The sequence below is a fragment of the Pollicipes pollicipes genome, unplaced genomic scaffold (genome assembly GCF_011947565.3).
Source record: "Pollicipes pollicipes isolate AB1234 unplaced genomic scaffold, Ppol_2.1 Scaffold_7262;HRSCAF=8765_pilon_pilon_pilon, whole genome shotgun sequence".
NCBI lineage: Eukaryota > Metazoa > Arthropoda > Thecostraca > Pollicipedomorpha > Pollicipedidae > Pollicipes > Pollicipes pollicipes.
The window spans coordinates 8,948,561-8,961,224 of NW_023597055.1; the positions used below are offsets into that span (position 1 = coordinate 8,948,561).

The window sequence follows — 12,664 nt, forward strand, 5'->3', positions numbered from 1 at the left end:
GAAACGAAACGCCATGGAGTGGCGAAAGGCTGAAGACATATGCCACATACACTGGGATGCAGCACGGGCGGGAACGGGACACCGTTGAAACAGAGAAACAGAGAAACAAGAAGACAGCGGTGACATACATGCAGCAAATAGACCAAACAACGCAGACGCAAGAGGCAGTACGTGCACACACGTGGCGGACACAAAAAAACACAGCGCAGTCATCGACGTCACAGAGAAACAAGGAGACAGCACTGACATAAGCTTAGCGAAGGGATCAAACAACGCAGACACAACCTTCGCTAAGACAGACACAACACGAATACATAGGTTGCAAGTACACATTGCAGCACGGACACGGACCTTCAAAGACACAGACAAAGCCGGCAGTGGCGACGGCTTCTCGGCAGCTAGGACCATGACGTGACCGGTGCCGGGCTTGTGTCGGCGACCAGAACTATCACGTGACCGGTGCCGGCCCTATGTCGGCGACCGGGGCCATGACGTGGCCGGTGCTGGCCTTGTGTCGGCGGCTGGGGCCATGACGTGACCGGTGCCGGCCTTGTGTCGGCGACCAGGGCCATCACGTGACCGGTGCCGGCCTTGTGTCGGCGACCAGGGCTATCACGTGACCGGTGTCGGCGACCAGGACCATGACGTGACCGGTGCCGGCCTTGTGTCGGCGACCAGGGCCATCACGCGACCGGTGCCGGCCTTGTGTCGGCGACCGGGGCCATCACGTGACCGGTGCCGGCTCCGTCCGTGGAATCAGCGCGGCATCTATGCAGACCGGAAATAGCCCCGGGCCTTCGGGGCGCGTGGCTGTAAAGACTGCGGACAGTGGCGGAGTTGGCCACGCAACCAGGGGGGGGGGGGGGGGGGGGCGGTGATGCCGTGACTTACGCTAGTAATCACACTGGGCTGAGGAAAGAGCTTCAGTGGCGTCATCCCACTGGAGGGAAAAATCATTGAGAATGTTATACAGTTTGCGGTTTCGTTTTCTGTGACCCGGTTTTGTTCACAGAAAATAAAAAACAAAAGCATAGACATCACGGTGTCTATGCCGGCAAGAGATAGCATATTTATGGGCGTCACTGGTGTAGGGAATGCTGAGCTGTGGGCATTATTCAGCACTTGGCGAAGCACATGACGTCACGCGGACCCCAACGCCGTAGAAAACCTCCCAGGCTCATCCTGATATGCCTGTATGGGCCATGGAAAGATGTTGTCTTTATGCTGCGGTAATGCGTGTAGCTTCGTGTTCATGCCGAGCTGGTTACGGGTAGTGAATGGCTATGTGATGATTTGGTACGTGACTGAAGTTAAGTACCTCCATCTAAGTTGTCGGTGTCAGTGTTTGTGCGCATAGGCGGATCCCGGGGGGGGGGAGGCACGGGGCCATGGCCCCCAAAAAACTCTGGGAGTATTTTTGGACCCTCTCCAAAACATTCCCAGGACCTCATAAAAGTTCCGTCTAATTACTGTCCGTTTTAACTTGTGATGGTGCGGTATCAAACATTTCTGTTGACTTGAAAGAAATATATTATGTTATGAGCTTTGTAAACATGCATACTGTATATAGAGATTCAAAAACATTTCGGTGCTTGAATGGTGTCCCTACTAGGTACTCGTGAGAGGCACCATGCACTGGACCTCGGATCCCACACCAGCCAGCTGACGACGAACGGTTGCCCCCCACCCCCCCCCCCAAAAAAAAACTCCAAGCTAGATCCGCCCCTGTGTGTGCACCTGTACTAGAGTGTATATTAGTATTAATGATACAGCCTTAGGTGCGTAATTTAACAAAAGAAGTTCGGGCGCTGAACAGTGAAAAATGACGTGACCATCCCCTGATTACGTGAGCAAGCTGGTTTCTCTCTAGGTTCACTTTCTTCTCAATGTGTGTGTGGGGGGGGGGGTCCACATTGGAACCCAGCTGAAAACAAAGCTACAATCCTCTGCGGCGTACGACGTTAGCAGCACAAATACCGGTACTGCTTGACAATGCTGTGGCTCACCGGATCCGGTGAAGAGTTCTGTCGCCAACACCAAACCCATTTTTATCCCTTTTTATCCATTTTTTTACCGCGCCATGCCATGTCATTAGTTGTACATTTTTCAAATATTGGGAACGCCTGCCCTCTGTCCACCTTCTTCCCCCCTCCCCCCCCCCCCCCATTCCGGCCGTTCGTGTTCGACAGTCGTGTCCGTCACCACGACACGACCGATGCTCACTTCTCGTCTCTGCCGGCAGGTGGCAGTAAGGATCCGACCCCTGGCGCCGGCGGAGCGGGCCCGGGGCCGTGTGGCCGAGGCCTCAGATGACAAGGTCAGTCACGCGGTGACAGGGTCTCAGTCACGTGACCGAGGCCTCCGACCGCTCTGTTGGCCGCGCATGAACGAACCACCAGCTGATTTTTTTTTTTGCATGGAAAGGGGACCGCGACGCACGCCGTCTTGCATCCTTTTTATGCAACGTCAGCGAATGCAGAAGCCGCATTAGCGCTGAAGGGCTAATTGGCAATCGGGGTGTGAGCCCGGGCTCCCCACGTGGAGGCCGAAGGCGTTAGTTTTTCGCTTATGGCGCTCATTGTTAGCTGATCATGTCATGATGCATGTCAGAATGCTATATCGAACCCGCCGAAATTTATTTTGGCAGAAATAAATAAACTCCCTACCCTTATTTGCCACAACTTATATATATATATATATATATATATATATATATATATATATATGCAAGAGAGAGAGACAGAGAGAGAGAGACGTATGTGTGTGAATAAAGCGTAGATATACGTTCTTGCTTCTGAAAAAGGCTACCTAGCTAACCTTGTATCCCGAAACACAATGCCTACCATAGAGAGCAGCCATTCACTGAGTTTGAGATCACTTCATTCGTAGCTGGCATGCCAAACAGCACCCGAAGGGAACGCGAGCTGCTTTCCCTCGTTCTGCCACCTCGCTGCGCAGATGTTAACTATCTGTGCCGCTGGCACAGCTCGGCTTAGCAAATGAAATTAAAACGTTCAACGAGCGGGAGCAATAGACGAAACCGATTTGAGCCCTAACTGACTTATGATGTACGCTGTATGCGACAATAAACAATGGCTTATTTCGGAGGCATATGACCCGCCGTGACCTTTGTGAGCATGACCTTTGTGGAATAATAACCTTAATGCTTTCCTGATGGGGACGTTGCAGAAGCAAGGCTTGATGAGATATTAATTCTTTCAGGTGAGTAAATGTTCGTCGTTATTGTGTTATCAGGGCCCATGAGGACACGCCGAATGGAAGAGCCGGCTTGCGTGAATTTGATGACTGATTAGGCGCGTCACACCTCGCTTGCAGCTGCGCATGTGAAACAAAGAATGTGAACTCGACATGTGACGTGCCAAAAGCGTCTCTCCGGAAAAGATCCACGCTCGGATACACAGCACACATCCAGCGAAGCCCGCTTAAATCGTAATTGTATCTATGAAGCGGCAGGTTCAAGGCATAAGCATGCGGCTGTGACATTATGCACACCTCACTGCGTGATGAAATAAGGACGATATCGTTGGATGACCGCCGACCGGTGTTGGGTAGAGAGTTGAAGCACCCGCTGCTTCTCAGATGGTCACGCTACAGGAAAATGACGGCGACAAAAATGACATTCTGCGGCAGAAGAGGCGACACGAGAAGCACTTCGTGTACGACTTGGCCTTTGGCGAGGACTCAAACCAGGTGAGGGGGGCAGGTGTTTGCTCGGTCGAGGTCCACAAACGCCGGAAACTATCTCCACTTTTGGACGAAGCTGAACAAATGAGTGGGTGGTCTATGCATTGATTGCAGCATTGAATCCAGTTGCGTTTGTACGTGCTTTAGAGAAAACAAAATAAAGAGTGGTTAAGTAAGTAACTACTGATTTGCAATATCATAATCTTTTGTATGTCAACGTTCCGCCACTTCACAGCAGGTGTTTGTGCCGGAGTAAGATCCTACGTTTGTATTAGATAACGTACGCGGCTGCGGACTGGCTGCCAATTTATCAGCAGTCACAGACTGGCTGCCAGTTCATCAGCAGTCACGGACTGGCTGCCAGTTTATCAGCAGTCACGGACTGGCTGCCAATTTATCAGCAGCCACGGACTGGCTGCCAATTCATCAGCAGCCACCATACCAGCCATGCGGCAGAGCAACTGATGACGTATCGAAGATACAGGCAGGCTGCTAATTTGTTAGCGACCATTACTCCACATCATCCTCATAAGGCAGAAATGCGAGTTTGTGTGCGGGTATGCTGTATAGCCATGCATTTTGCTGTCGTTGCGTGCATTGCTAACGGCCGATTTCGGGAGTTGAGCGAATCGTTTGCTTTCAGAAACAACTGTATGAAAAGACGACCCGTCCACTAGTGAACGACGTCCTGCAGGGATACAATGCGACTGTGTTCGCTTACGGTCCTACAGGTGAGCGCCAGCTGGAGAGGCCGATAACCGCAGCAATGATTGGTCTAGGCTAGCTTTACCCGCTCGCGCTCGCAGCGAACGTTCATCGAAGACATAGTCAGCGATTTTTGTAGCGCTGACTTTGGAGAGAATTTTGGAATGGCTCAGGTCGTCGAAGGAGATGGTGTCCGTTACGCTTCATCCGAAGACGTCTCGCTGCTTTCTGACCCAGAAAGTTTTATGTAAGCCCCTAACAACTTCTGATATTTTTTGCCATAGGGCTACGCTGCACGGGTTGTATATTCGCTCATAATGATGTCAGTAACGAGAGGGCAAACGTGAAAATAGATGTCTTTGTTTGCGAAAATATTGTTGGAAGTTCATTTGGCAAACATTTAATACCAAAAATAATTTGAGAGTAGACAGCTGAGATCTGTTCTGCTGGTCATGATGTTAACATTTTGTCATTAAAGGATATTAACTCTGGCAGCATTCCTGCACTAACTTCCCTACATGTACAATATCTTCAAATGCGTGACATATCACAGGTGCTGGGAAGACGTACACTATGGTAGGAACCATGGAACAGCCAGGAATCATGGTGCGCGCCCTCAACGAGTTGTTCAAGGCCATGGCAGACAAGAAAGACGAGCTCGAATTCGGGGTAAGGCACTTCTCTCTCTCCCCCCCCCCCCCCCCCGCTCCCCCGGGAGGGGTCTGTAACGACCCTCTAGCTTCACTTCGTGAATTGGAGACATTTCAGCGGCGGCTGCAGATGCTCTCAATTGCGCATTGCGAGTCAGACAATGCGTCCTCAGCGAGAAGGAAACCCTAGCTTAGAGGGTTTGGGATAAATTTGGAGGAAGGATTCTCTGACGCGAGACAACTGTGATCTGAAGCGGCTGTTAGGCCAATAAGACCGGCTGATGACTCGTGTCTGGAAAGAGCAGACCACGCCGCGCAAACGAACGCAATCAGCTGAGTGCGCTTGGCGTGCATTTTCTGTTCAGCGCTCTGGTGTCAGTTATTCTGTATCCATAAACTGTTGTCGAGAGCATTGGGCAAAAACGTCGCCATTACGAAAATGCTGCTAGTCATCGTCACAAATGTGTTTGCGAGTCGCTTTACACATGCATGTCTTATCATCCTGAACGCCGATGCAGATGACCTTGAGTTACCTGGAAATCTACAATGAGAACATCCGGGACCTCCTGAACCCGAGCAGCGGCACACTGGATCTGAGGGAGGACGCCAAGAAGGGCACCATCGAGGTCGTCGGGCTCTCCGAGGTCACCACCATGAACACCAAGGAGGTGAGGGAAGTGTCCTAGGTGTATTGTCTGTGCCTGTCGTCCCTTTGTTTTGCCATTGGTCGGCCCGTTGTCGAAAAAAAGTGAACAGGAGCTGGGAGCTGAACAAGCCGCGCTTCACTGGGCTGTTTGAATTAGTGACTTCTATGTGATGTGGGCATTCAACGCAGCAGCACAGCTGGCGCTGTACTTATTCGTAATCAATGTTCTTAGTTTCCATCGGGATCCTTCACTATATATCTTATTCTTCTCCGCTCCTTTGTTACGCCCAACATTAATGTCGTATAGCACGGCGCAGCTGATACACTTTTAGTCATGCAAGTAATGCTGCCCGATGAGGAATCCGGTCTGATCATTCATGCTAGCGCTGCAGCTCGATTCAGCGCTAATGCGCCATTGTCAGAGATGCTCACCATCCCGTCACGCGCCAGGTGATGAGGCTGTTGACCAAGGGCAATAAAGAACGGACCATGGAGTCGACAGCAGCCAACAAGACTTCTTCCAGAAGCCACGCACTGCTGCAGGTACAGGCTCGGGACGCCGTGGCTTGGAGTGTGTGGGGATCATGTTGATGGCGAGGATTGCTTTCGCTGACGCTATGTGGCTTGCCTAAACTGTAGATCGGTCCAACCCTCCAGTTTTAAGAAGGCATCTCTGAAACCGTTCAGCAGGAGGCCTTGAAACATGGGTTAGTTTTAATATTTTCAAACCGATTTCAAGCATCAGATTTCTTCTTCGTGAGGTCATGGAGTTGCGACACGGTTTTTGAATGATTCCGCGGCGAAAATACGGAAAATCGCGTTCCGCGAAAAATCCTCGGAGCCCAATGCCGTATCCTGTTTCCGAGTATTTTTAAGACGTTAGGCGATATTGTGGCGAATGCGATTGGGACCAGAACCCTTTCAAAGGTCATTCAAATCCGAGACTAGATCCAATCTTGGTGTTGATGTTAAGCTCGCCTTTGCATCCACTGTATGGTGAATAAAGTGATTGATATGGGGAAATGAGGACCAAGTGTCCCCCAAGGCAAAGGGCGTGCCAGGTCAGGTCAAGCAAATTGTCCGATGTGGTGCCAGTAGTCTTCATCACACCAACATCGTCACAGCGCTGGAGGATTAAGGGCTCAAAAATTTTCCTGTCTGATCGTTGGATAACTTTAGCCGACCTCACGCTAAGTCTCGGAAGTAAATGGTGGTATGCTTCGTCTGGCTTTGGCTGTGCGGATGCATTGAAAGCGTCCCAAGAATTTCGCCCGGTTCCCGGCGACCCGTAATCAGTCGTGTCATAAGTGGATGTAAACAAACTCTCGCAACCAATTCTCTGTGCCGAAGACATCCCATTATGTAATCGTCCACAACATCAGGAATCCAGGATACCAATCCGGGAGCCAGTAAATATCAGTTAGGCTGTTCTGCATGGCACCTGCGGTCTCCATTCCCCCCCCCCCCCCCACACACACACATACACATGGACTGGTGTGGTCGTGTCTGAAGCCGGGTCCTTCGTGCACCGCAGGTGAACGTACGCCAGCAGTCGCGGGTGCGTGACATTCACGAGACGGTCAAGGTCGGCCGACTCTACATGATCGACCTGGCCGGCTCCGAGCGGGCCAAGCGCACCAAGGTGAGTTCGCAACCCGCACCAAGCCACGATCCGTGTCTTATGGGCAGCTAGTGCTCGGCAGCCGTGGTTGAGTGCAAACGACGTGGTAGGTAACCGATGATGGCAGTGTGGCATGGCGCGCAAACAACAGTGGAACGATGATTGATGTCGCCCTGGCGACATATATCATGCCGGTCGCGGCCAGCCGTGGTCGGTATGGTGTCGTGTTGGTCGTATTTAGATATCACGAATGGCTTGACGCTGCTGTTGTAAACTTAATAGAAGAGCTGTGCCGTAAATCTTCGCACGCGTCGTGTTCAGTAAACGCTCGCATAAATACCAAACAACAATGAATCGTTGTCCTGCAGCATAACATGAAACGCTCCACTGCTCAAGAATACTTTGAAAATGTCTCATATTATGAGAATCAAAGCCTTGGTGCCATCACTCCACTGCATACACTACACATTGGAAAAAGCCAGAAGGTATTAATCGCATTCCTGAAGGCTATGACCGGATCAGCGCCGTAGCAGCAGCGGCAATAAAGACGCCGCTTCCGGCTTGTGGGGAGTTCGCATGGGGCGGGATGGTGGGTGTAATTGATGAAACGATTTCACGACACGTTAATCGCCACGGCGACATAAATCATCGTTCCGCTGATGTTTGCACGCCATGCGGCGCTACCACCATCGGTTAGTTACCGCGTCGTTTTCACTCCCGCATTTCACACGAGTCTTTTAGCTACGTACGTTGTTCTATGCATTAGCGAGGAACATTATTCGCATAGACAAGACAGAAGTATTAGCCTTATTCCTCGAAGAAAAACCAGAACAATGGAGACACAGTTGGGTTGATATTTTGGCAACATGCCTTAACGAAACAATGGCACAATGTAATTTAATTTAATCTAATGTAATGTAATTTAATTTAATTTAGATATGTAGCACATTTTAACACAAATTAAGCTTAATAGACTTAATTTAGCACTATTTAATTTGATTTACATAACAATTTAGCACAATTTAACGAAGCAATGTTTCGATGAAGGTATATATAAAGGCTAATGTTGGAAGTGGCCTGCTGTCAGGTGAACCGACCGCGCCAAACACGAACAGCCGTCAGACAGCACTGCACCCAGACAGCACTGCACCCAGACAGCATTGTACCCAGGCAGCATTGCACCCAGACAGCACTGCACCCAGACAGCATTGCACCCAGACAGCATTGCACATCCGATTCAAGTCCACGAGGCGCGCGGGGTAGAGCGCACCGAGCTGCGCATGGCTGGCCAATACCGGCTTTCTCAGGTTTGCAAGTTTTGTCGCTGGCCTGTACTGATGCGGGGCCCAGTGATGCGAAAAGCCTGAGCTTGATGTGATCGTTGTCGAAATAAGGGAGTGGCCAGAGGTCTGAGCGACCAGCGGTCTACGGCGAGCGGCCGAGGCGCGACGCTGAGGACGAGAGGCGAGGTCCGGGTCTGTGCTCTCAGCCGAGGGTACGGGGTCACGTAAGGGCGAGAGGCGAGGTATGGATCTGTGTTCTCAGCCGAGGGCGCGGGGTCACATCACAGCGAGAGGCGAGGTATGGGTCTGTGCTCTCAGCCGAGGGTGTGGGGTCACATTAGCTAACAACAGCAGGCCCAGAAAGAGTGCGAGGTCACAACATCAGGCCCGGCCCGGCCGTCCCGATAGCTCAGTTGGTTAGATGGCCAATAGCTCTTCCCGATAGCTCAGTTGGTTAGATGGCCAATAGCTCGTCCCGATAGCTCAGTTGGTTAGATGGCCAATAGCTCGTCCCGATAGCTCAGTTGGTTAGATAGCCAATAGCTCGTCCCGATAGCTCAGTTGGTTAGATAGCCAATAGCTCGTCCCGATAGCTCAGTTGGTTAGATAGCCAATAGCTCTTCCCGATAGCTCAGTTAGTTAGATGGCCAATAGCTCGTCCCGATAGCTCAGTTGATTAGATAGCCAATATCTCGTCCCGATAGCTCAGTTGGTTTGAGCGCCTGACTTCTGACTCATTCACCCGTGGCGGAGTACGCTTGAGTCTCTGCAGGCGCCCGCTATTTGACCTTGATTGGGATGGTCCGCAGTCGAGGGCAGCGGTCCCGCTGAAGGTCAGAGCGGAGGGCGTGACGGACTGAGCCGAGTAATGCGGCGCATTATACGCTTTCGCGACAAAACTTGTGCTGATAGCCTCAAATTTTACGATCGGATGGTTGGGCACGGCTGACTCAGCAGGCTCGGCTTATCTGCCTATCATGCCAGAAATCCATCCAGCTGATAGGCCCATAATAAATTTGGTGAACGAAGTAAATCGAACCAGGTACGGATGCTATTTTCGAAGTTACCTGAAACAGAAAACTGTAGCAGTGCAGTGTACAAGGCTAGCCGGTACTTTGAATGCATGAAGGAGGAGAGACAAGCCTCATATGACCTCACGACACTTTATAGCACGCTCCGGTTGTAATGGTTCGGCTCTGTTGGGCAATGAGCAAAGCAAAAACCTGAAGTGTCCGTGTCACTGCGGCGAGCGAATAAAAGCTCGTTGGAAAAGGCTATTTCAGCTTAGGAGCACCGCTACCTAGCGCAAAGGCGCCTTCAGCACATCTTCGAAAAATGCACGGTACACGTCACACGAACCGCTCGCCTCTAATACATGAATCACTTAATCCTCACACCGCACGAAGCACTCGTCCTCTCGCTCGTCGCATCACTCGTCCTCACACCACACGAATCACGCGTCCCCACGCCACACGAGCCATTCGTCCTCACATCACGTGAGCCACTCGTCCTCACACCACACAAGCCGCTCGTCCTCACACCACACGAACCACGCGTCCTCACCACGTGAACCACTCGTCCTCACAACACACGAACATCTCGTATTTGACAGAACCAAGGGAAGCGGCTCCAAGAGGGGGCTCACATCAACCGCTCGCTGCTGGCTCTGGGCAACTGCATCAACGCGCTGGCCGTCAAGGGCGCCAAATACGTCAACTACCGCGACTCCAAGCTTACCAGGTGAGGCCGTGAAGCGCGTTAAATGCGTGGGTAACCACGCTTTTAAGCTCAGCAAGTGAGGCCGGGAAGGCTGGAAAATATATCCATAACTAGGACTTGAAAAGTACGAGGTGGGGCATGAAATGCGCCAAATGTCTCCACGGTCGCGACTGGGAGATCACCAGGTGCGACCGCGAAATGCTCCGAACACGATAAGCCGCGTCCTTCTGTGACAGTGTGTGAAGAATCGTGGGGTCGAACCTGGCTCTCGGCCTAAAGTTTTAAAGTCTCAGCGGAAGCCGGCATGGTCCACCGCGACGCAAAGTGACCTGAGATTATTAAGTGTAATTAAAACCTTAAAGATGCGATGCTGACCTAGCACAACTAGCATTACAATGAATTGTTTGAGCAAATGCTGCATACACATATGATACAAGGGACTGCCCATGCGAAGCGATCTTCGGGACCATTGCCCCTCGGATGTTGGTTCCCTACCAAATGGCCTGTGCGAGTGAAGGTGTATTCAAGGGTGACATCGGAGGCACGTGCCCGTCTTATCAAAAATGTCATGCAGTTCATCGAAAAACATCGCTAAATGCATCATTAACTACAAAACTAAATATGTGATGCTGTTAGTTTAATGCGTCATGTAAGAAACTTTGTGTGCTCGTAGCGCGCTAAAATGGACGTTTTTTTGTAACATAGTTGTGCACTCTTTGTCAGCTCCTTCATATACCTATATGCATTGCATCGGAGCTTCTCCTTCTGTCATCATTTCCGCCACCAGCAAAGCCCGATAACGCCACTTCTACCTCACTACGAAACTAGAGTTCTGCAGTGAAATGGCAGCAACTCGGGCAAAGCACACCTACAGCAATTTACATTCTGGCGCGAACAATCCACAGCCGGGTGGACGGCACCCTTGACCCGTCCTCGTTGTCGGGCTGTTTAAGTGCCAAACCTTGAACGCGGGGTGGACGTCGCCTCGGGCCGCGGCTTCTGAAAGACCTCTCCTCAATTTGCCAATCGATTCAGCTGTTCGCTGGACAGTGTCGGCCGCGGAATGGGATCGCCCTGGCACGCGAAGCACTTGATGCTATGTGGATCGCCGCCCCCGCAGCGGAGGCGAACGGCGAGCATTGAGGCTGCTGGATGTGATCCTTGTGTGCACCAAGGCAGTGAAGAGAGCATAAGGGATGTGGACACGGTCAATGGAACATTGATGCGCAAGGCACTCAAGGAGAGAGCTTGAGCATTGATTGAATGTCGATAGGGTTTTATGTGAAGTCATCGTTGTTGAGCCGATGCAAGTGAGTGTGTGAATAGTAACGTTGAGTTGCAACGATATTTTTCGACATCTGCGTGCTCTCCCTGCAAAGATAAGCGTGAAGATCGTGAACACATTGCTTCCATGAAATCTAATGCGCTGTTAGAAATGTCAAATGTCAGGTTGGTTTTCTCACGACCAATTGCTGGTTGAAATGACGTTGGCTGCATGGGCCACTGTGCATGGTAGCAGTGCCGGTGATAGCTAAAAGTGATAGTGTGTTTTCGTGTCCTTAAAACCTCTGATATAAATTGTTATAGGCGTATCCATTTTTCACAGAGCGAGATCACGTGTGGGGTTAAACGCACGCTGAGGACACCCAGCACGTGATCGGAATATTTCATTAGAACTATCAGAGCACGGGGCAGAGATTCAAATAATTGAAAAGAATCGAACCAGTCGATAGCGTGACAATGGTGTGGTAGCGTGGCATGATAGCATTATAAGAAACCAATGGGTTGCGTGCATTCGAGAGCATCAGTTGCAGTCACCGCCTATAAAAAACATACTTGGAGATCCGTAGCCGCTGTCATGGTGTGGAAACCGTACGTTATGCTCTTAGCGGCGTTGAGGACTGTTTCAAATATTATAATTTGAAGTGTTCAAGAGGAGAGAGGAAAAGGCCTGCCCAGATAACGGTGCAGCGTTTTACACGTATTGCCGCTTACCACCTTTGTCAATGGATCACCATACATACGTAACGCTCCACCATACATTACTTGCTGCGTCAACGCGCGGTCAAATAAAACGCTGCACGTGATCAATTTTGCTCTGACAAGAGGATTAGGAAAAGATGATTCGTGAAGCACTCAGTTGCATTTTCACCAAAAGAGTCCCATCATTTGTCCCATTTGTCCCATCAAGAGTCCCATCATTATCATTTGTCCCACCCAGAAGAGAAAAAAGATGACAATAGATGTTTCATCCCACAACGCGCTGTTACCTGGTTTGGACAGACGCTTCACCAAGTTTAGAAGGCCAAAAGTGTTTCGTTAAATTGTACTAAGC

The 12,664-nt window shown here is 50.7% G+C and overlaps 1 protein-coding gene across 1 annotated transcript in view; it reads left to right on the plus strand.

Moving 5' to 3' along the window:
* Window positions 1-2,247: 2,247 nt before the first annotated feature.
* Window positions 2,248-12,664, plus strand: part of LOC119113388 (kinesin-like protein KIF19) — a 43,345-nt gene continuing 32,928 nt past the window's right edge. The window contains exons 1-8 of the mRNA XM_037237709.1: window positions 2,248-2,317; window positions 3,601-3,711; window positions 4,349-4,436; window positions 4,964-5,079; window positions 5,579-5,728; window positions 6,157-6,249; window positions 7,241-7,348; window positions 10,223-10,350. Coding sequence (XP_037093604.1) covers window positions 3,601-3,711; window positions 4,349-4,436; window positions 4,964-5,079; window positions 5,579-5,728; window positions 6,157-6,249; window positions 7,241-7,348; window positions 10,223-10,350 — 794 coding nt within the window. The 5' untranslated portion in view covers window positions 2,248-2,317. The remainder of the gene's footprint in view (window positions 2,318-3,600; window positions 3,712-4,348; window positions 4,437-4,963; window positions 5,080-5,578; window positions 5,729-6,156; window positions 6,250-7,240; window positions 7,349-10,222; window positions 10,351-12,664) is intronic.